At 38.8% G+C, this 24,841-nt stretch overlaps 1 protein-coding gene and 1 long non-coding RNA gene across 5 annotated transcripts in view; one reads left to right on the forward strand and one right to left on the reverse strand.

Moving 5' to 3' along the window:
• Positions 1-1,981, reverse strand: part of LOC132324954 (uncharacterized) — a 55,991-nt gene extending 54,010 nt beyond the window's left edge. Inside the window, exon 1 of one of the 3 annotated variants that reach the window (XR_009485796.1) lies at positions 1,845-1,981. This is a non-coding gene — a long non-coding RNA (uncharacterized LOC132324954). Of the gene's footprint in view, positions 1-119; positions 973-1,554; positions 1,707-1,844 lie in introns of those variants that run through there. The other 2 variants (XR_009485798.1, XR_009485797.1) reach the window with 2 other exon arrangements.
• Positions 1,143-24,841, forward strand: part of SLC35F3 (solute carrier family 35 member F3) — a 162,086-nt gene continuing 138,387 nt past the window's right edge. The window contains exons 1-2 of one of the 2 annotated variants that reach the window (XM_059841613.1): positions 1,143-1,462; positions 1,769-1,998. In XM_059841613.1, coding sequence (XP_059697596.1) covers positions 1,410-1,462; positions 1,769-1,998 — 283 coding nt within the window. In that variant the 5' untranslated portion in view covers positions 1,143-1,409. Of the gene's footprint in view, positions 1,463-1,768; positions 1,999-6,215; positions 6,247-24,841 lie in introns of those variants that run through there. The other variant, XM_059841615.1, reaches the window with a different exon arrangement.

The raw sequence follows: 24,841 nt of genomic DNA on the forward strand, positions 1-24,841 counted from the left end.
TCCTTACATTTAGGGAGCATGGTGTTTTTATCCCTTCATCATAACCAAAATCATCCTTCTGCACTGATTTGTGCGCCCTGCAAGGGTTTCTGTCATTACTGGTGGGCAGCATCACACACCTGCACAATTACCCTCTGTTTGCCCTACTGGACCACTGCTGGTCATCTGTAGTGGATTTTGGAACCAGCTTCCTCAACAGCAAACATTTTCCCCCTTCACAGGCTCAAAATAAGGGTTGGAGAGAAAATAAAATAAAGTTAGTGCTTTATTCAATACATGTGTATTTAAGATGAGATTTAGTTTGATATTCATCTGCTGGCTATTTTTTTTTCTTTCTCTTTCTGATAATGGTGAATATCATCAGCAGTGATGCTGTAATGTTCCCTTCAGTCACAGTGAAAGGTTGCATTTCACCGATCCAGCTCACTTCCACATTTGATACCTCAGTGGTTTAATGTTCCAAGTAAACTGAGCTAGTGAAGGGTAACAACCTTTTCTCCTTGGACTTGATTTTTACCCCCTTCCAAATATATATGGATACATCTATACAAAGCACTCTTTGACTTCAACTGTCTATACTTCTAGGTGACAAGTTTTGCCCAAGAATCTATTATCAGATTTTAATCTTACTTGTCTGTGAATGAATTCTTTGAATAAGGTAACATCTATGCTCACATGTTCATTTAAGCTTAACTGCATGTTTGCCACTTAAACTTGGTGGCGGATTAAAAAAAATAAGTGTGACTTGGTGGAAGGCTGTGTGACCCCGGTGCTGGTTCAGCGGCCTTACGGGGCTAGCCAGGTGAGTCCCCTCGTCAGCTGGGCTCCACGGTCACTTCAGAGCCGGCCCTGCTCGGGCTGCCCGCCCCCCACCCCGCGCCGTTCCGAGCTTGTCGCCACCGAACAGCACTGGGAACGGCTTGGCTGCTCGGCCGGGCAGGCACACCAGGTGGGCGAAGGCGCCCAGGGCGGTGAGGCGGCCCTGGGAGGGTGAGGCCGCCCCGCCCCGCCCCGCCCCGCCCCGCCCGAGGGCCGCTCGTGGCGGCGGCGGCGGCGGGCCCGGGGGCTCCCCCTGCCGGCGGCCGGCGGGAGCGCGCGGGGTGGGGGGCGCGGAGCGCGCCCTGCCCTGCCCGGCCCCCGCCGCCGGCGCTCGGCGCTCCGCAGGCGGCAGCGGCTCGCAGGCGGCGGCGCTGGCCCGCTCGTCTCCGTCCCTCCATCCCTGCCCGCCTCTCTCCCTGCCTGCCTCTCCCGCGGGGTCCAGCGCCAGCCCGGGGACCCTCTGCCACGGGGGCGCCGCCTTCCCCCGCTCGCTCTTTTCCTTCCTTTCCGCCTGTTACCCGGCCGGTGAGAGCCGCCGGCTCGCCCCGCCGGGAAGCCTGGGCGCCCCCCAGCCATCGCTGCTTCTCCCCATGGGGATCCGGGAGTTCCCCAACGGCTCCGCGCGGGGCAAAGCCGCCACGCTGTGAGTACCCGCGGGGCCGAGCGGGCGGGCCGGGGGGACGGGGACACCGCACACCTCCCCACCTCACCTCACACCTCCCCACCTCACCTCACCTCAGCCTGGCCGGCGGCGCCGCCCGCTCCCGGGGGTCGCTCCGGTGGAGGGCGGCGAGGAAAGTTGTGGGTGCCGCGGGCCCGGGCCGGCTCCCCTGCCGGCGGGGGTCCCGCCGCCCGCCGCCAACTTCGCCCGGGCGTCAGCCCGGGGCCGGCGGAGGGCGGCGGCGCTGGCGGCGCGGCCCCGGGCTCACGCCCCTCTCCCGACCCGCAGCGGCATGCGGCGCTCCCCCGATGTCAGCCCCCGGCGGCTGTCCGACATCAGCCCGCAGCTGCGGCAGCTCAAGTACCTGGTGGTGGACGAGGCCATTAAAGAGGACTTGAAGTGGTCCCGCTCCGTGGAAGACCTCACCAGCGCGTCCGTGGGGCTCACCTCCATCGAGGAGCGCATCCTCCGCATCACCGGCTACTACGGCTACCAGCCCTGGGCCGCCAGCTACAAACGTGAGTCCCCGGCACGGACGGGCGCGGGGGGTTGCCAGGACCGGGGCGAGCGGGCGCAGCCCGGAACCGGCAGAGGGATGTGGGTTCGAGGGGCCGATCGCTTTACCGCTGGAACAAACCTCGCTCCGTGGGAGGAAGTGCTCTCACTCTCGCCGAAGAATTCTATGCCCGTGTTGCCTTAGTCCTTTGGCAGTGGCTGGTTCACGAGAGCGTGGTGCTAAGAATGATGACAGCTAAATTCTGCTAAGAAAATAGGTCAAATATTTGTCTTCACGTTGCAGGCACACCTAGCGACGGTGATTACCGTGGGTTGACAGCTGTGTAAAAGCCCCTGCACGCTCATGCACATACCATTTCCACAAGTAACGCGTTATCAGCGTGTATTTCTGTTGTTTTAGAAGAAAATTTCTGTCAAATTTTCGCAGCACTTGAGCTGAATGATCTGTCTTTTCCTATGTCGAGTGGAGCTGTTTCTTCCGTATGCATACACTTGAGAAAGAAACTTCAAATGATAACGATATGAAGAGAGGTGTAGCTGTTTCCATCACATACATGATTTACAAAGGAAGCATTACCTCGCGTCGTTGTAATATATCAGCTAGTATCTTTTGTGTATTTTTGGTCCATCTTTCATCATGATTATGTCAATTGTATGCATGAAAAAGTTCTAGAATAGTTTACCAATTAATTGAAGTAATAACATTATTTTGGTTGTCTTAAGGTCGTTTGAAATATCACAGGGGTTTTTGTTGATAAAAGGATTCTTCTGTAACAGAAATCACTGCTTTGCTGGAAACACTGGCTCTGATAAAGTGGTTGTTTTCATATTGTACTTCCCTACATATTAAGTGCAAATGTTCTGAAATATTTACTACTGGATTATCTGTTTGGCAGTGTGCTTAATAATGGAATAGAGTGATACAAGAATGCATGGCACACAAAACTAGTTCAGTTTTTCTCTGAGGGAGAACTGGTCCTGATTGCCTGAAAATAGGACTTTACTAATAAACATTCTAATACTCTTATGTGAGAGCCTTTTTTTATTTTTTCCTATGATTGCAATTATGACAGAAATATCAGATATTTGCTGCTTTACTCACTAGGAGTATGGTATTTCTATAAGAGCAATTCCAGTGCCTGGATTGGGGCTGTTCTTGAAAGTAAAGCTTTTTCAGGCCAGTTTTAAGGATCAGATCATATATGGATGCCAGACTGAGTTGGATGTTAATGGTTCTATCTGACAGAGTGACTAATAGTCTAGCCAAAGTCACACTGAGCTGCTATGGCTGAACCTTCTGAAATAATAAAGGTCATGCTGGCTCCTCAATTATAACCTATTTGTTGAAATTTATAACTCTGTCTGAAAAAGTTAATAGCAAGCCTAAGCCTGCTATTCTAGTTATATTTTCTCTCCTAATTCGATCTGAATAACAAAATTACATACTTGAGTTATAATGGTGGGGAATAAATATACTAAGTGTCTGAGTTTCATAAAAGTGTGTCTAAAAATAATAGGTTATGTGAGTGTGTTACCAATTTTAAATCTGAGTTACTAGGAACGTAGAAGGACATGTAGAAGAAGATACATCTCTATGGCCTGGTTTAAGGAGAGCCATGTTGATCTGTATCAGCTGAATAGCTGACTTCATCTAAAGTGGGAAGACAACTTTGTCACAGCTGCTTTGAAACATCTTTGAATACTCCTTCAAGTTGGGCTGATGTCTAGTTTTGGGATATGGACTTTCCTTGTGACTTTGCAGTTAGAAAATTTATTTGGCCGAAGTACTGCGAACAAATTATTTTCGTTAAGCTTAAATAGCAACCTGGGTACTTTTTGTCATCTTATTTTGCATCCTTATAGACAATTGGATGCACTGTGATTATAATTATGGACTGCATTAAGAATGGGCCTGCTTTGCAGAAAATAAGTCCATAGTGTGGTCTAATATAGATTTATTTAGTCTATCTTTCTTGGTGGCTTTCTTTTTGTTGTAACTAAATTGCTTGTAGGGTCAGATCTACCTCTTTTGCACTGCAATGCATTCCTTTTGTACTTCATTTAGATTGTTTTTATATATATAACTGTATGGATGGATGTATAAAATTGAGAGAATCAGAAGGCTTTTGCTTATTTAGTGGTTTTTGTTTTAGCAAAACTCCATTAGGGAAACTAGCACTGATAAACTGAGATCGTGTTACCATGACCCCAAAACTTGCTTGGAGAACAGTTTGAAACTGTTGCCTCAAGGTTATGTAGCAACTCCAGTATCATACCTGGCATCATACCTGGATGCCTCAAGGTTATGTAGCAACTCCAGTATTTAATATTCTTATAAATTCATTGGAAAGAGAGGAGGAAGAAGTGAAAATGTGCTTAAGACACAAACTGTTCTGGATTGCACAGAATGAGAAAGGACTTGTAACATTACTCTAGGGAGACTTGTCCCAGCCAGGTGACTTGCTGAAATGTCAATAAATGACATTCAGCTATCATAAACAGAAGCCTCACGTTTTCTGAAAATGCTAAAATTACCTGCCAACTTTCACATTACATTGACTGGTGATTTTGGGACTGTACACAGCTCAGGGAAGACCTCTGCTGTTTGACTGCACTTGCAAACCAGATTTTAGGAGCTGGAATAATGTAGTGTAGTTCCTGTGTGTTAGGGTGCCTTCAGCAAATTTAGGGTAATTATGGTTATCTGCTCTCAAAAAAATATTGCTGGAGGCTCTGAGATGAGCAAGGAGGAAGAATACAGGAATCTGTAAAGAGCCTCAAGAGTTTTTGCTGTTTACCTTAAAGAGGTTGAAACAACAGTGTTGGAAAGTAGTGGCAAATGTTGCTTAGGTAGAGAGGTTTTCTTCTTACTGTGGTCATAAGAGAAAAAAGGTAGACAGGAAAAGAAGCTGAAAAGCCATCAATTAAAGACTGATAGAAAAAGAAATAATATTGAAGAAAACATGTAATTTATTCTTGAGATGAAGATTTCAAGGAATTATAATAGCAGTGATAAGATCTAGAATTGTGATAAAATGGGAAACATGCTGGAGATAATATTAAACTTCATTATCCAGAATTTGAATTAGCCCCTCCTTAGGCTGTGAGGAGACTTTTCTTGAGGGTTTCTTGTGCTTCCCTTCATAGCATCTGCCAACTTCTAGAAGGAGGAATGTTCTAATCTGGTAGTTCTTATTTTTCTGAATTCTTTGATTTCCACGGTAACTAATTATGTGGTTAACTGCTCTCCAGTCTAAATCAATTATTCATATGTGTCCCATGGGGAATATTTTGCAGAATGTGATTTGATTTTTCTAATTTAAAGGGAGAGGGTAAGAAACAAGTAAGATGGAGTCAGATTGCAGAATCATCCTTATGCAGCTACAGATGTAACAGAGCTCAATATTTGTGAAATTCTCAGTATCAGTAAGAGATAAGTTGACTTTTATTTTTTTCTTTTTGTTAGAACATAGGGATCAAAGGCTTTAATAAAAAAGCCACCAAAACAATACCATGAGATTTGCAGATCCCACTGACAGTCTTCTTGTTGTAGGGAGATGAAGCTGTTGTTAGAGCTGTATTAGCACTGCCGTTCTCTTCCATGAAGGTTATGTGAATTCTCATGATTTCTGCCTCTGTAAGCCTGGGACTTCAGTTGAAGAGCAGAGGCAAGTTTGGAGGTGAACAGCCATATTTTAAGTTTCCATTTCACAGCATTGTCAGTTGGAATTAGTTTTCTAAATATTTTTCCAAGTATAGTTCCCTAGCAGCTTTTCTGTACTTGAGAAATACAGGTGTCACAAAACTCTTGGACTGTCCTCCTGGTCAGTATGGAAGAGTCATCTATTTTAATGGTTGTAGCAATTGGCAGGGTGCTTGTTTCCACAGGAAATGTTCACAACTATCACCTTTGCCAAACATTCATTTTTCCCTAACTAGGTCTATTTTCTGGTGATTCAATATCACAGTGTGTCATTATGTGATTAGTATTTTAAATACATTCATGTGGGCTTGAGCCAGCTATCCCTATTTTGCAATCTTCTTCCTACAGATCACCTGCTTCTACTCCTTGTTTAAGATTAGGGTCTTTTTTTTAAAGCAGGGACTTTTGTATATCCTTAGCATGTGTTCATAAATACAGGCTTATTATGGACAAATCAGGATTGTATGGGCCTTGGCGTTCCTCATTTATTCACTTACATTTTTTGTGTGCTTACAGATGTTTCCATACCTGCAGAAAGAAGAGAATGGTATGTAGTTTTAACTCCTCTTAGTTCTGTTTTTTAGGAATTGACCCCTGTCTGTGGATTATGGCTTGTGAAAGTACGTTTCTCTGAGACTTCAACCTTCTAGGTTGTCCCAGTGATAACTTTTAAGAGACATGATATTCAGGTGAAAGGGAAAGATTGTGTCCCCTAAATGAAGTTCTCTGGCTTTGCTTCTCCCTGCTACTTTAAATATTAATTTTAATATTTTTTCATGTTTAATCATAGTTATTTCAGCAGCAACAAAATAAACCATATAATTTTAATGCACAAAATTTCAATATAGTACTCATCCAGTGTGTAGCACATTAGGTCTTGACCTGAATGTGGAATTTAGGTGCTGTCACCAATATCAGTAACATACCAGAACACATTGGCTGAATAGCCCGAAGATTGCTCAGAAAGCATAATTGTCTGAGTATGCCAATCACAGAATTATACCACAGAATGATTTGGGTAAGAAGGGATCTTAAAAGTCATCTAGTTTCAACCCCCCCTGCCATAGGCAGGGATACATTCACTGGACCAGCTGGCTCAAATCCTAATCCAGGTTTGCCTTGAACACTTCCACAGAGATGGGGTACTTCTAACTCCTCTGGGCAGACTGTTCCCACTTAGAGATTTTGACAGCCTTTCAAGGTAGCAGTTTGGTGTTGGTTTTAGCTAATTAAATGTATGAGCACTTTTAAATATTAGAGTATCAGTTATATAGCTAAAGACCAGTGTTTCCAACTGATCCCCAGTGTTCCTCCTTGTGATTTTCTTTTCATGCTCCATTGAATGCTGAAATTTCACAGTTGCTAAAAGCAAATCCAGTGGGGATATGAATCAAGAGGAGTTTGTGCAAATACCATTTTCATGTATTTGCATCTGAGGGAGAATTTAACTTACTTTTTGAGGTGATATACTTCAGAAGTTCAAAGACATAAGTTGAAGACTATAATTTTCTCTGGGGAAAGCCATTTTCAGGCCAACTGTAAGCAATTAATTTAAACTGCTTTCTTGCTTTCCAGTGCATAAATACTGAATGTAATAAGTTTATAACTAATGCAAGACTTGGTGGCATCATTCCTGCTGCTGTTTCTGAGATCAAATGATTATGTGAGAATCTTGATTTTCAGGTGAAAACATGGAGTAACCTCTAGGTGCAGGTAACCTCTTTCTTGGTGCAGCTATCCAAGTTTCTCTTCCCAGGGTCAATCTATAGGTCAACAGCCCTTCCACAACACCCAATCTGTAGGTCAGCACTGAAGATTAGAAGATGAATAAAAATATGTGCTTTATATATAATTTTTTTTTAATATAGGCATATGGTGTCTGAGGCCTGATTTACTTTTTAATCAATGCTCTTCAACTCTTCATTGTCAGTACTAACATCAGTAATTTTTATGTTCCCAAGGAAACCAAAGAAAACACGGGAGCACCTACAGGGGAAAGAAAGCAATGGTGCTGGATGGCATGGCAGATTTAAAAGCACTGTAGCGTTCTTCTTTCTAATGTCAGTCGCAGTTCTCTGCCGCAGGCTAAACCCACGTGGTGGTACATGAACCAGGGATGTTTCTGACTTGTGTCCATGTGACAGCTCACACAAAAACTTCTTAGGCAATTCCCTCATGACGTAGTAGTCACTTTGATACTGTCCCCTGAAATAGTCTCTTTAAGTATTTCAGAGACCTAATCACAGGTCTGTTTGTATCCCAAATACTGCAGGGTATATTTCTCTTTTGAAGGAGAACCTCCTGGGTCTCCTAGGTTTTAGCTCTCTGGGTGGTCTTGCAACTGAGAATGAGCGCAGTCTGGCCACCTGAGGCACTTCAGAGCAGTACAGGTGCTGAATACTGAGCAGCTGCAAAGATACCAGGTGAATATTTTTTAAAAAAGCCTTTCAGAATCTTCTTTTTCAGGAAAATTCAAATAAAGAAGAAACATGGGGGTTCTTAGGCTTTTGAAAATTGGTAAAACTTTTTTGGCTACTTCTTAATAGAAAACTGGTTCCTGTTACAATATAGAGCTTAATTAATCACAAACTTAAAGTCTTAAATTTCTTGCTGGCAAGCCAAGCAAATTCTCATTTAAACTGGTTTGCTAAACATTTTGATTGTTTAATAAATATTTAGTAAATGATAAATGTTTAGTGAATATTTAGTAACTTGTTTACTTAACAGTTTTAATTGTGTAGTGTTAAGTAACCACCACTTTTAACTAGGCAGATGAATAAATACTTTGTGTTTTGTATCTCATTTTCATAGTGAAAAAACTAAAAATTACCGGCTGCAAAATGGACCATATTTTTTTGTTGTTTGTTTGCTGTTTAAACAAATTAATTCGTTGCTTTCAGCTTTTTTTCAGTGCAGCTTTAATTACATGTCATCTTCAGCCATTTATGCAAAACAGTTCATGGGACAGCAATTAAGAGTCTGTTGATTTCCAGCATTCATTTTAAACCCTTAATGAATGCTATCATTGAATGCTGCTGTGCTAGAAAATACCACTGAAGTCTCCACCATGAAAACCTAGCTGTACATCTTTGCAATGTCAGGGCCCATGTTAACACTTTTGAAGAGTGTTACCTGGCATTTGAGAATCCTTCCACTGGAAAACTGCATTTATTTATTTTATTTTGTAATAGGAATGTGAACATGTTCACTAATCAATAATAATGGATTGTTGCTAAAAACACATACTACTCTAAATTGATATGGAATAATGAGGGAGCAAGTTAATTTTGAAAAACTAATTTTGAAACTATCAAGAATTATGAATGAATACTTATTTTTGGAACTATTTTTATTGCAGACCCTTCCTCAGGGTAAATTTCTGTATCAGCTCTGGAATGCACTGTGTGATGGATCTTTGCAACTTTAAATAATTATTTTTTTAATAGAAACAATTAATTGCAAAAGATAATAGTATTGAAATCAGCCTACAAATCCTGTGTTGTTGGTATCCTACTGTGATATCGGATACTGTTGTGTTACTGGAGTGTTACTGAAACACAAAGCCACAAAAGGACAACGACCATCAATGCTCATTAGCTTAATAGCTAATTTTACTAGATTCTAGCTCATGTCAGAGCTTTCTTCAAGGTGAATTTTTGTGCCATAATCTCTCTTCCATATAATGAGGTGTTTGTGTTTCATGTTCCTTGTGTAAATTGCTGATAATTTCTGCCATTTACTTGAGATAAAATAAACCAAGAGAAAGAGGGAGATGGCAATGAGGTATAGTTGAACCAGGTGATCCTTAAGGTCCTTTCCAACCTGCATTGTTTTATGATCCTACAGAAAAGTTATGTAAAATCACTTTGGCCCTTTGGCAAGTGCCATCCTTTGGAACATGAAGGCGTAGTTCTGTCCCTCTTGCTATTTTGGAAGCTGAAGCCATAGACTTTCCATGGTTGCTTGTGAATGATGACTACTCTGAGAACAGTGATAAAAGGAGCACTTATGTTCATAGAAATTTATCTGCAGATCATGGTTCCTACCTAGGCAATAGCTTGCCTTCATGTGGTACATCTTATTGTAGAAACCACTTCCCTGAGTATTTATGATTCCCTGTTTGTCTTCACTAGGCACATGTTCTTTTATCCCTCAGCGTATCCTTGGAAGAAAAAAAGATGCTGTGATTGTGTGGAAGACCATAGAGAAGTATTTGTTTTATGAATCACTAATTGAAGTAGTCCTTAGACAGAAGGGATGCAGCGGAGATATCCCAGATTTCATTTTCTTCAGAATTTGAGAAGCTTGTTCTCCACTCAGTCATCTCCCCTTATAAAAAAATTCATCTGAATGGTTTCAGGTGCACCTCTAGTTTTCTCTGCAACTTGAGGGCCTAATAATGTTCATTTTTTTTACCAAATGTGCCTTATTTTCTTTCCTGTAATTTTGTTTCCATGGGTGTATCTGGCCAATATAGGAGTTGGGTTGTTTTTCTGAGAAAAGCTCTTCCAGCAGTGTTGGAATTTACGTAGCATCACATTTAGGAAAATAACAGTGACATCACATAGCTGATAGGCTTTATTAACTCAGCAAGCAATCATCTGAGGCAGGGAAATTTGAATGTTTGAGCCTCTCCAGGATAAGGGAGACTTATCACTAACTAACTTCTAGTGAAATTATAAGGTCTTAATCTTGCAATTAAAGTTTCTTTTTATTTTGGTGTAACTGGCCTCTGTCAGATAATTCATGAAAATGAATTATGCCTTGTATGTCTAAAGGAAGCAAACAGATTTTCATTTCTGAGTACTGGTGCAGAGTCCTATTGATCCCCTTGCAATTATAAATATTGTGGCAGAGCTGATCCAATGGTAACAACCCAAAGAGTATTTCTTTTCCTTGACTCTTAAACATCAGAAATCCCACAAATTTGGTGCTTTTCCTCGCTATCTCTTCACACCAGCTAAGGTACAAAAGTAGCGTGGAAATGGACCTGCTTGTCCACTCTCCAAGTTGAGCAGGCCAAGTCATTCCACCCTTAAGCTCACTGTTGTCCTGTTTGTAGCCCGGTGGCAGCCTGGAGACTCTGCCTTCTCCAGGACATCTTGCTTTGGCTTTGCCAGATCCGAGCAGTTGTGTGAACAGAGCGCACGTTTGTGCTCAGGTGGGAAGTGAAGCAAGGACCTGCTCCTTCAGAGCTGATGAGCTTGTGTGAGGATGCTGATGGTGTATTCATGGTCCTGTCCTGAAAGCCTGGAGTTGTCTTTCCATTCTCAAAGAGTAACTGCTTTCCAGACAGTCTGGTTCCTGGGTGTTCAGTAGAGTTTTTCTGCTTGCAAAATTTTGCCCTAGTTGAAATATGCAGTGCCAGGATTAATACAATGGTGCAGTGTTTGCCCTGTGAAACAGGAATTACAACTTCATGGCTTTATGATTCTCTTGTCTCTCCTGCTCACTTTACGCAATGTTTCTTGGAAACTTTAAGACTAATTTAATTAACATGCAGCCATTTATTTTGAACAAGCATAGATGGTAATCATGTTTACTTTTTAAGCTTAGATGATAGCTACTGTTTATGGTTTTGGTTAGCACTTTCCATGGAACAGAAATCACTGACAGAAACCATTCTTCCTTGTACTTCTGCTGAAATGATTTTTTGCTGCATAGCATTTAGTGTACTACTGGCCTGGTAACTTCTCAGTTGTGGGTCTTTCTTTGCTTCAGAAACAAGACACTTATAATGAAAAGAAATATGTTTAGGTTTGTTTACCAGAAGCTAGTTAAAGAGAAGAAATTACAAAATAGTGCAAAGGTAGAAAAAGGCAGTCAAGAAACAAACCCCTTAAAGTCAATGGAGCCGTGGAAAATGTCTTTAATTAAATCAGGAGATTTGATTACTTTCAAGTTGAGCAAGAGGAGTGAGAAAAGAGCAGAAAGGCAATTTTTTTTTTTACAGATTTGGCTTCCTGACACTTCTACCTCGTAGGTTGTGACTAGAGGCCTCTGTTTTTCACGAGGTATACATCAGCTATTTCTTAAGTACATTGCAAGTGTATTCCATGGGCCTGAATTTGGGAGCTTGGGTTTCATGCAAGCCAGAGATTATGCCAGACAAGGTGAATTCTGGTGCATTCAGGAGTTCAAAAATTATTTAAGTTTTTTCAATAGACATGAGAATGACAGATGGGTCTTGACTTGGAAATGAACATAAGCCCACATTCGGTTATTATTGTAGGTATAACGTGAGACTCCTACATAGAGCCACATGAACTTTTTTCCAATATATGGGAAGTAAAGTCCTCTTTATCAGTCTGGGAATATACATGAGTTGGAATGAAAACTAGGTTAACATGAAGGAATAGAGCTACTGTGTGCATGGCTTCAGGGATTTCAGGAGGATATATGTCTTCTGCCTGGTTTCTCCAGCTTGCCAGGTTGTCTTGAGAGAATATATGAAGAATGCACAAAGACACCTTAAATGACTGCCTTCCCATGGTTGTTGGCTTGTAAGACTTAGGAAGATCCTCTTAAGGGGTGCAGCATGGAATTGGATCTCTTGTTCCATTCATAAAATTACTTCACAGTCTTTGGGAAGTATTATTTGATAAACAACTTATTTAATAAACAACTTCTGTATTTGATTTTCTTGTTTCAAAGACAACTTGCTTTCAAACTTTACAGCTTAGTAATGTGTAGTTTAATATCTGTAGGAAAATCCTTGTCTTTTGCAAATAGTGATTTCAAGAGGTAGAGGGCTGTATATGTGTTCTGACTTCACCCAGGGTTTTGTGTCTTATAATATTTCTCCAAATGAAAACAGAAATGAGAGTAAGTCATAGAAGCACAGATGAGTAATTTCTTTGTAGAGAAATGCATGGACAAGAAACACGTACTGGGAACAATACTTCTGTGCCTTCTGTGGCTGCTATGTGCGTAGTAAAAACTGCATCTCACTAGAAATCATTCTGGCAAACATTATTAGGCATTCTGTATTTATTTCTACAAAATGAAAAGATTTTTACATAGCATCTTTATAGGAATCTTTGTGATTAATATTGCTTTAAAATGATACTCATATACCAGGCAGTGTTTTATCTCTGCATGTCAAATTCTTTTGCACCCTACAATAACATTTCTCTAAAGGCACAATATCTCATGTCTATATAATGAAAATACACTGGAAATGGTACTGAAACTAGAATCTTAAGAGGATAAGCCTAAACTCTCTTATGACTCTCTAGGTAGTTTTTGCTTTGTGATAAGCTTACTGAACAAGGGAAACAGGGAAATGCATCTCCAATACAGCACTTTTTAATGTATTGTTTAGTTTAGCACTGACAGAGAGAATTAAAAAAGCTTTTGGGATGAATCCCTGACTCCAGCCAAGTACCAAAAGTACCAGATGTGATACTTTTCTCAGTAACTTCAGTCAAGCCAGGTTTCAGCTACCAGGCTTAAGTGTTTGAGTTTGCCTTTTAGCAGGGCTTCCTGCTCTGTGTGCTGAACATTTGTTCCTAAGGCAACTGCATCCAATTACACCTACCCATACATGGTCTTTATTATATGTTCCTGAGCACTACTGAGGAGTTCAATTTAAATTATAGAACAATTATTTCTTTTAATAGATGTGCAATTTTAAATTTCTTTAAACTTGGTGTTTAGTTAGTACTTAATAGCTTGTCCCAACATAAGTAGAAAGCATCTACTAGGAATTAAGAAGAGGCTACTCTTTTTTCCCATTGCCTAGAAAACTGACTACCAGAGCCCAGGTGCTGAAGGGAAAATGAATACATATACAATTGTTTACAGCTTTAAGTTAGGAGTAAAGGATTGAGGCTTCTAACAGGGTATGCCATAGAAGCAGCAGTATAGGGAAAAAAAAATTTGTATTGCCCTAAGCTCAAACTTATATTTTTACTAAATAATAAAACATAGTTCATGTCTTTCCACTTCAGATGGAGACAAACAATCTGCCTGTACTAGAGTGGGTGTCACTGAATGAGTCTGAGGCAGAAGCCTTTGAAAACAGTAAAAGAAAGGTATTCTAGTTCATCATTTGTATAAGCAGCATTTTGGAAGCCACTTAGTTTTTGACAGCCCTGTCTCAGTCAGGTAAGGAATAGGAGCATATACACCCAGAACTCCTTGCAAATATAAACAAAGGACAGTGTGCATTGGGATGGAATTACAGTGTTGGAGAAATTTGGAATGCTAGAGATATCAGAATGTTGTACATCCATCCTAGGTTTTTGGTTTTGTTGCTGTTTTTGTTAAATTATCCCACCTCAAAGCCATATGTGTCATGGGCAGCATGTGGCTTGGAGAAACTCCCTGGTAAAGTTTAAAATCTATCTAATGAAGTTGTTTGAGTTAGTGCATTAACCTCTTATCTGTTTATTTTCAAAGGCCAGAATTGTTCCATCTTCATGTTGGTAAAACTGATAGAAGCTAAGAAGAATTTTGCCTAACTGACGCCAGTAACTAATGGCACAAAGGAACACTGCAGTCCAGAAGGGAATTGAGGGTTCTGGTCTGACCCTATAATAGGTTTGTAAAAGCTGTGCAGTTTGGCAAGCTTGGATACTCTTAAGCCTCCAGAGAGTCCCAGAGCATGCTCACCAAAGTATTTTTACAAATAAAATCCACTATATCACAAGGCTAGAGTTTCCTCTGCTATTAGAACTTGTTCTGCACTTTTCAAATAGAAGTGCAGAGTGACTGGGTCAGGTCCTATCTTCCAACTGAGAGCATTTGTGCTGCAGTTATCTATTGATGGAAACATGTATACAAAATTCCCTTCCAGCCAAGAGCATTCCCCTAGTGAACATCTAGTGAATTTTTGTTTCCTTCACTTTTTTCCCATGCAGAAGGCAATTAGACAGTTGTTATTTTTGATCCTCCAATTATCTATAACAAAATGATCCTTCTTATTTATGCTAGGTGAGAACAGCATGGGAACGAGTAGGTGAAACTGCCTTTCTCTCTGAAGCAGTTCAAAGCAGGAAGAGGTAAAAGAATCTCAAATGTTGAGGTAATTAGCATCTTGAAACACTTTTTTGGAGGGAAGTTTGTAGAACCTATGCAAAGTTGCGTGCCCATTTTTTAGGAATTGTACCAGAGAAATAAGAGATCAAGAGGCATAAAATACCCTGGATATTAACTGCTCTAGCTGAATTACTTGCATTATAGAATAATTGGGCAGTACAACAGAATCAGCACCTTGCAGAAAGGCTTCTTCTACTGGAGATGTATAGCTCTCAGTTCAAGGTTAAAATAGTTGCGCTGTAATCTGCTTTGTGTAATGGCAGAAATCTCAGCTCAGTGTTGAAGCTGATGAATTTCACTGACAGATTTCAATAATCAACCTGGCAAGTCTGTTATTTCTTGGGTGTTTTGTTACTGTTGATTTATTTCCCAACAGGCTGAATTATTGTCATCTCATAAAGATGATTTCATTAGATTTTTTTTTTCTAGTGTTAAAATTAGAGCAATTCTCAACCATTACATAATACAAATAATATAGATCAAATAATTTTGCATTTATAAGCTCTTGGAACTAAGTAATGAATGAAATTTAAACATTATAGCAGTTATTATAAGGTAACATTTCAGGCATGTCAGCGTTGAAGAAGCATTTGGACAAAGCCATTAATAATATGCATCAACTTTTGGTCAGCCCTAAAGCTGGTAGTTGGATGAGATGATCATGGTAGGTCCTGTCCAGCTGAATTTGTTCCATTTTTTCCTACTCTTCATCTCTCATAATTTTTTAATGCTAATGTTACACCATTAAGGGCCTTATCCAGTAACCAAAATAACAGCTGAAAACACCCATGGGTGTAATTACAGAATCATGCATCTGCTTTGCAATTGAAAAATAGGTCTTTAGTGGTTTTATTCAGCGAAATAAGGAGGAAGCTGTATTTCATTGGGGTTACTGACTTGTGAGGAAGTGTCGCTGCAACTACTTGATTCTTAAGTTTCAAGCCTGCAAAATTACATATGAGTAATTTAAGCTGTGCAGAAGCCTTGTGGCTAAAATTATTTGTTTGTATATATTAGCTCTGAGAATTTTAATTATTTATATTGCCCTAAGCAGTTGGTTTTAGCCAACAGTGAATGTAAAATTGTTTTGAAAATATTAATATTCTTCACTTCGTAAAATATAATTTTATTTGTCTATGCTAAGTCTAGCTATCTAGAAGATTGCATCTTTGCTCTCATATATGAATTCTAAGTCAACTTGTGTGTAAATAGACCAAATTTTTTTTGGTGCAAACATAAATAATTCCAGCACTGTCAAAATACTTGAATTCTCTTAGTCATTTTGTCCTTTTCAACGTAATCACTGATCTATGCTTTAATTTTTTCAATGGTCTGATCTTGTAATTTTTTCAGAATGTAATGTAATCCAAAATAATTGGCATGTACTGAGCAATTTAGCATGACACAAAAGTCTGTCTATATGGAAAAATCCTTGTGACAGGGTTTCTTTGTGGTTATCTAATAACAAATTAAAACCTGTATAAATTGATGTTTTGATGGATGTTTGACTTATTTAAAAAAATATATTTCTTCAGGTAATAAATCTGAGTGAGCAATTAGGGATTGTTGCAACATGTTGAGAACTTAAGTCTTTGATACTTGTTTGCAAGAAGCACCATTTCCATAAGCATAAAATCCTCTTCAAACCAAATACATCATTCATTTTATTTAAATCAGCTCTCAGTTGACTTTAATGAAATAAAGCACTAATTAAGCAGTACAAGCTTGTAGAATACAGCTTAAAATAAGCTTGGAAAAGAAAAGTAAAGGCAGTTATCAGTTGTAGGGTTTGGGGGAAAGAACATTAAATTTTCAGATTACTCTCTGAAATAAAACTACAGTTCAAATGCCTTGGGTCCCAAATGCAGCCTGTGAGAAGAAACTGTAGCTACCTTTTTCTGGTGTTTTTTTACTGTTTGGTTGCTTTTGTTGTTTGTTTTCTTTTGAGCTTTTTTGTTTGTTTGGGGTTTTCCTATGTGTTAAGATTTAACTCTGGGTCAGGTTTTTTGCAAGAGCTTTTCTAATGCACAAGTCTTACAGACTTGTAGACTGTACAAGATTTATAGTCTCTTATGTAGAGCACAACTCTTCTTGTTCTATATAAACATCACTTAAGGGACAGCCATCTTTAAGTAGCCACTATTAACCACACATTATTTGCAAGTGATTAGCTGCTATTTGAACAAAGAGTGTGGGGAGAGGAAGAGAAATTAATCTCACCTGCTGGGAGATGTCCTGTGAGAAGTTGTACTGTTGCTTTCTGTTCTATCACTCTCTTATTTAGAGCCCTCAGCTTCTTCCTTTCTGCACTCTCTACCCCATTTACCACTTTAATTGTCTTTTCTATCAACTACTGGTGATTTTTTTCCCCTCTCCTGTTTAGGTTTCTTATCTGTCATGGTGAGATCTCTTTCATTTTCTAACAGCCAGCTGCACTTCCAACTAGAGTTCTGGTCATTTATAGATAAACACCAGACCTAAAAGAAAAGGAAATTCAGAAACCCTAACAACATTCTGGACACTAACGTGCTAAAAAAACACCCTGCTAATATTTTCTGTGGGAAACCCAAAGAGATAAGGTATCCAGTACTAGAAAGGCAACTCTCAAAGCAGTTGGGGAAAAATGGTAAAGGGGGAGGCTAGTAAATAATGAGTTATACCAGTTAATTTTGACAATTAAAAATGAGTGAACTTAGGTTTCTAAATAGAAACTTAGGTGTTTCAAGTTGCTTTGTGATAGGATCTGTACAACTCCTGGGCATCAGTACAATTATTATGAATGCAATGTAATATCTGTCCTGCAGAAGAATATATTTCCCAATCTGTGTGTAGCCAGTCATCTCTAAGAATGAAATATTAGTAAATTGTATTGAAGCTCTCTGCCTCCTTTAAACCAGTGTTTTCTGAAGAGCTGGACAAACTGTCTGGTGTTCCCTCACAGCTCCTGCAGGCAAAGTGAGAAATGTCAGTTCAGCAAATGTCACATAACTCACCTGAGTTCTGGTTTTGATAGTCATGATGTGCTGGACTATCCATATTCATATGTATGGCAACTAACAAAAACGATTTTGGCAGTAACAGAGCAACAGGGATAAAATATGGAAATCTGAGGAATACTCTGAATCAATTCACTAAGTAAAAGATTAAAAGCAAAATAAAACACAAAGTGAAAGAGATTTTTATGGAAGTGTAAAAGTACGTGGGTGAGATGCCATATGGAACATTGAGTTGCGGGCAGCCAAATTTGCATCTTATGTGAGCTCTATGAAAACTTGTAAGGAAATAAATAGGATAAAAAAAACCACTGAAGAATAGCAAAGGCATAGGAGAGGTCATGAAAGTTTCAAACAGGTCTGAAGAGCTAGAACTAGGAAGAAAACTAGGCTTCTCTTCTGTTGAAAATCTCAGAAGTGTCAAGGTTTCTTGTATCTTCATAAATTTGTTATTCTCTTATTTAAACACATAATGAGCTTGAACATTAACACATGAACTTATTGCGCCCCAAACAAGTTTTGTTAAAAGGTGAGCACTAGCAGGGCTATTTTGCAATTGTAAGTCTTTTGTTTTTTATGTAGGCCAAAAGAAAAGAGCAACTTTATCTGAAATAACCAAATGAAAAACCCACACAGTCCAAAATTACCTTTGCATATATCTGTATAAATAATTAAAGAGAATGTTAAGAAGATTCCTTCAGTTTAAACATTTCCTTCTCTCTGTACTATATCCTAAGCATCCATAATAAACAAAAATAGTGGGCAGATCTTGGTTATGCCTTTTCTCACCTAGTATTGTTTCCTGACTTAGAAATTTGTTGGCTAGCAAACTCAACTGTTCCTGATAAGGGACAGAGAAGAGAGACATCTTCCATGGAACGTAGATTTTGGGGGCAATGAGGTACAATTTTGTGATCTCAGAACAAGCAGCAGGACCTATCTGTTATTTTCTACAGACATTGTTTAGACTTGCATCAGTCCAGGATAACAGGGATGCAGGAAATGGAGTAACATATTGAAGTGGTCTGTGCTCCAGAAGTGGTTTGTACTGGGAAGTCGTCTGAGAAAGGTACCTTTCCTGCCCAGATAAATTGTTCTTGTCAAAATAACACTGAAATCCACAGTTCTCTCTCCCTCCTTTGCTTGTTGACTGAGTCTGTTCATATGCAATATTCCAGATATCCAAATGAAGATTTCAATCCTGATGTTACGGTGCTCTGTGCTTTTCATTGATTTAAATATTATTATGATTTTCACACATGCAAACCAAATGCATGTATGTGCAGTGTTAGCAGCCAGTGCTGTTGGGCTTTTAGTGTTACCTTGGTGAAATGTGTCCCTGAAGAGAAACAGCTAAGTTTGATCAGAACAAGTGCCACAAGAGAACATTAGGTAATGATCCCCACTGACATGTTTGGATGGTTTCTTTATGTTGACTGATTGTTCTTGCAATTCATTTCCCCCTTGCGTTTCTAATAGGTTAATTTGTTCACTTGTATAAAGCCCATTAGTTTCACACTGAATTTATTGTCTCTATCCCAGCTATGGATTTGTTCATCTAAGGCATTTTGCAAAAGTCTTAATTTAGCCTTTTCTACTGTTACAGCAGTGAATATTGTAGTTTGACAACCAGTTATTTCAACCTGCACAGAGCACTCCTTGAGTGGTGTTCATGGAGAAATGGAAAAATTAGTAAGGGAGTTTGGAAAAAACTCTATGTACTACGCTTTTTTTCCTGGCCAGGAGAAACAAGGCAAACCTCTTTAAGGAAAAAGAGAGGGAAGACATTAGGAAAGAAATTTGTGCCATTTTCCTATGACTAAGCTGTTCTGCTAAGAAGTCTGTAAGTACCCACAGTGTACTAAGATCCTTGTTTTAGGTGCTCAGTGGAATTCAGAGGCAGAATTACTTTTTTTTTTTTTAACTTAGAAATTGGAATGAGCATTGAAAATTTATTTCAGAATACTGGAATTTTCTGTGTTGTCCATGATCCATAATGATGAGCAGGTGATGGATAAAAGTATAATTTGAAATAACATTACAATACAATTATAATGAGAAAGTTTGAATTTTTTAAATGGCTTCTTATTCAATAAGGTTTAGGATTCACAGACAGGGTACTGTAACCAGAAAACACCATAATTACATTGCCAAGCCCCAACTCAGATGTGCTTATTTGGGGCTGGTACAGTCCTTTTAATTTAGACTTTCTAACACCTAGATATAGCCCATTAGCTCTTTCAACACTTCTTTCCAGTAATTCCTGTTACTTGAGGATAGAAATACAGGAATTGCCATGGTTGCTCTAGGTTCCATCTAATTGTTATTTAGCTTTCAAGAGAAAGCACGGTTAGGCAGGTCTGAGAAGGTGTTATGAGAGAACCTGTCCAGAAAGTTGCTGTTAGTTTGTTTGGTGTGGTTTTCTTGGTCTTTTTTTTGATTTTTCTTCTCTGATCCCTTTGAGTTAGCTGGTAAAAATAGGAGTTCACGTATTTAAATTCAGGTTTTGAATGTTTTGGCAGGTGGTGTCTTACAGGTTCAGATAGCATCTTAAAATAATCTAACAGCTTCCCTATGTAGATTTAAACTACAAAATAGAATATATTGTGCCAGTTATGATAATAACTGTATGGAATAATTATCTTTGGACATGCAAATTGGTGTATTTATTGATTTGATTGTCGCTGATTTAATGCATAATTCTCAAATACCTGGCAAGGTGGAACAGGATTGAAAGATAACAGCAAGCTGATCATGAAATCATGCTTTGCTAAGCAGTATAAAAAGCCTAGCTACCAAAGTAACAGTGAAAAAATATCAGAACATGATGTCATCCCCCCTTATGCCATGTGTCTTAGGAAACAAACTTGTCTGAAATGGGAACACTAGCAGGTGAACCAGATAAAGGAGTATAACCTAAAATATTTATGTGTCTTAAAAGTATAAAAAGTAGCTGCACTGATTCCACACAGTTTTGGTAAAGAAGAGGAAGGTGAAAAAAGTAAATTTTAATTTTCAAAAGTATCATCAGAAGATAGACTTATTTTCTTCTTAGTCTGTTTCTCAAAATAAATCATGTGTATTTTTTTCTGAAACCAGGAGGCCTTTACAAAAGTATAAGTACAGTTCAATTACAGGGGTATTCATCCCCATTAAGTAAAAAGCAAGCTGGTCATATACTTAAACTGCTGAAAAATGCAAAAGATCTTTAAATGTAAAGTGTAAGTAAAAATTCACTTATTTTGTTTCACAATATCAATCTTGTGAAAATTTGACTTTGTCTTTAATGGAACAGATTTTCAGTTATTGTTATGTTTTCCAATGTATTTAGCATGTTATGCATGAACACCGTCTCTCATGCTAGGTTTTTTCACATACTGGAACCACCTCTTGAAAGTTTCTCCTGCATGGTATCCAAAAAGACCTGTAACCTGTTAACAGGTATTATTTTTGATTATTGCTCCCAGCTTATCCAGGTATGAGGTATATTTTGTGATTTGATTTTTGCTGCTGTGTTTCCTCCCCAGACCAGTTCTGTTTGTCCTCTTGTTATACCCCCATTTGATCCTGTTTATTTTGTAGTACTGGTTGGAAAGTGCTCTATATAATAATTCTGTTACTGGTACTGATGGTACCAGTTTAGCTGGATCCTGAATGTTACCATAATATAAATAATACCAAGTTATGCCCACTGATTGTAATGCCAAGGTTTGGTGAGTTTCTTGTCTGACATGGGGAGGCTGCAGCTCAGCAAACCTGTCAAATAACATACGTTGTGACATGGCTGGGAAGGAGGGATTGTGTGTGGTTTATTATTTATTGGGAACTAGCTCATGGAGTCAGACAAAGCGTTTGGGTTCTCCCGGTTTTGCTGGAAAAAAGACATCTGTATTAGTTGCATAAATGTTTTTCTTTTCTTTAATAGAAAAAGGTAATTGAGAGAACTTTCCTGTTTATAACATCTATAAATATGAGATGGGGTGTTTGGATTTGCTGTAGACGTTTGTTAGAAAATGACTTGAAGAGGAATGCTATTCTCTTTTCACATGTGTCCTGCAGGATAGTTTTGGACCTTTACATGTCTTCTTGGGTGACCTGTAATAATCACACTGGGAGGTGAGTGACCTCAAACTGAGGGCAGCCTGGATCTTTCAGGTGCATGCTGCTCCACAACTTGGATCTTTTACAGATTTTTAAAAATGCCTTTTTCACCAATTCCAAGGTGACTAATGCATTCAGAAAGATTACATCATGTTAATTGCCAAGAAGTATTTGACAAGTTTTGTTCTTTCCCAGGGTGGAAGTGTGAAGTGCAGGAACATAAATCAAGCCTTGTGCAGATCAGGCTGAGATAGGAAGTGACTAGAGATGGGATAGACAATAGCCTTATTTTGTTATAAGCAAACTGAAGTCATCTCTGAATGTAAGTTCAGGAGGAACAGAATGACATTCAGCACTATTCTTGGCGGTGACTTTTCTCAACACCTGGTGAGTTGACCTGTCAACAGTTATGTCCAGGAAACAGTGACAACCCAGCGAGGGAAGTGAACAGCTTGAGTGATGGCCTCTTCCCTCTCTGGTTACTGTGGCTGGTAGCTCCCTCCTGGATGGTTTTCTCCATTATTTAATTCTTTTATGCATTGCACAGGAAGGGGAGCATACTGTATCTGGAATGAACCTCTGAGAAAATTTCTGGTTTCGATGTTGATGCTTCTGCAATGTGATGGCATCTGCAAGGAAGGTGTTCTCTCTTGTTCTGTCAGGCTTAACTATCCTCTCTATGATACAGCTGAAAAAGATATTTTTCACTGCATGGCAGTCTTTTTGGAGGAGGGATATGTCTGGTGAAGCAATTTATAAAGTAATTAAATTATGTTTGAATTGAGGAGTATTTTGATGTAGCAACAGAGGGTAGGAGAATGGTATGGACAAAGTGAGCAGACTTGTTTGATTAGTGACGTTGCATGGCATTTTTCTCCTTTTAAAACAAGAATGAGATTTGCAAAAGCCTGAATGCTGAAGGCTAGAATTTCCCATTGTTTTTGGTTTTTTGTTTTTTTTTTTTGAAGGCTGTGTATTATGCATCTCACTTGTGCGTTTGGAAGTTTACTGAATTGCCTCACATTCTTAAAAGAAATTAAACCATTCCTCAATTCCAGCAGAGTGGGCTCTTGTTTTCAGTCTTAGATTTGTTAGTGATGGACATGGTAACTGAGTATATTTTCTTTACTTTATATAGATAAATAAATATATAACATTATTTAAAGGTCTACAAAAAGGTCTCATAAGTAAAGCCTAATTTTGAAAATTTAGGGGACCTTATGCCCAAGTAAAGACCTTATAATCTATTCAGATAATTTGAAGTGAGTTTCTAAAAGTGATCAGTGTAACAGCTTTGTTTGTGGCTGAAGTGTTAAGAAATGTCAAAAGTGAAAGAGGTAGCAGTCCCTGGTTGTTTAACCAGGACTGCATTTGTTGAATGGCTGAGCCCACTTTTGGTATTTGTAATCTATTCTGGAGGAGTGGAAAGAATTTTCTTTTGATTGAATAAATCAAATGAGTAAGCTTGGAAGCTGAAGATCACATTACAATAAGAAGTTCTTTTCTGCTCTGTGAATGAGGATGCAGTATGTGATTTTGATTTTGTTGGTTTTTTTTATTTTTAAAGGCTATACTAGTTCTCTAGATTCCCCTTGAGCCTCCTTTTCTTCAGTCTAAAGAATCCCAGTTCCCTCATCCTACTCTTATAAGGCTTGTTTTCTAGATCCTTCACCAGCTGAGAATCCTCTGAAGTACTACAAGAATTTGTTCACAGTGTGAGCTTATTCCATCCATTCTCATGAGTTTAGATTAAACAAGTTTAAGCAGAAATGAGAAATAAATAAAGAATTTAAAATAGCCGGACTTGGCATCCTTTCTGTTTACTGAGAAGACCCCAAGTTAGAAGCCACTGTGCTTTATTCTGTCATGATTCCACATGTTCATTATTTTTCAGTTATCCATCAAAACCTGAGGAATCTACAGTTACTTAACATGAGGAGAAACAATTTTCATATCTTTTATTTAACACTTCCTTCTAAGTCCTTCATTCTTTGTACAGAGAGAATAAAAGATAACAGCTTTTTTTTATTTGTTTGCTTTTTGCCATGTTAGTGATCTTTTTAGGTTCTTGCCAGCATCTGAAAATGTTTTCCTTTCATTCTAACTTGTGCAGATGATTTCTTTTTTATTGGTAATATTATTATTTTTCCTTCCTTTGGTAAGAGTAGTTCTGTAGGTTAGTGTGGATAGAATTCAATGCTGCTTTTCAGGTCAAATACCTTATTTCATTCTGGCTTTGTCTGGAATTTTGAGACCCTACTAATTTTCTTTGTTTTCTAAAGCAGCAAACTCAGAGATTGCCCCTATACAGACACATCACTGCAATGCTTTGTGGACAGTGAGAAAAGTTTGGATTCTGTTGAAAGGAATGTTACAGTTTGGATGAAGTTATCAATATTTCTGGTGATTGCTTAAGTATATTTAACCATGTGGCTTGTCTTCAGTTTTTCTCTACTGCTTAGGTATAAATTATTATACATTGTTGTATTTATTGGAAAAGAAAAAAATGTCACAAAACAGTTGTATCTAGTTAACTTCTAGAGTTTCTCATTAAATTATTTGTAGTTTGTTGCCTTGGTTGCTATGATGAATTGACTGTAAGCGGTTTATCTAAAATAGGTTTTTTTTCTTTTTTCCTTTTTTAATATTTCTGCTCTGTTGATATATTTGGTATTTTTCCTAGCACCTTGTGTTTGACTGCATCTGCATGTTTCCAACTTATGTAAAGTATCTGTAATTTCATTTTCATTAGACCTAGGATACAAGGTCTCTTTTTAATTAACAGGGGAAGACATAATCATCTCTAATTCTGACAGAATTTTTAGGTGACCTTTTTAATCACTGAAACAAAAATAGACTTTCATTTAGACTTCCACCTAGAAGTTCCTACCTATTGCTTTTTCTTATTTTTCTCTCAGAATAACCTCGGTTCTTCCTTATGTTTTTCCTTTAATGCTTAAAACTTACTAGATAGTTGTGTTGATGTTGTTGTTTTGGGGGTGGGGG

The sequence above is a fragment of the Haemorhous mexicanus genome, chromosome 3, assembly GCF_027477595.1.
Source record: "Haemorhous mexicanus isolate bHaeMex1 chromosome 3, bHaeMex1.pri, whole genome shotgun sequence".
Taxonomy (NCBI): domain Eukaryota; kingdom Metazoa; phylum Chordata; class Aves; order Passeriformes; family Fringillidae; genus Haemorhous; species Haemorhous mexicanus.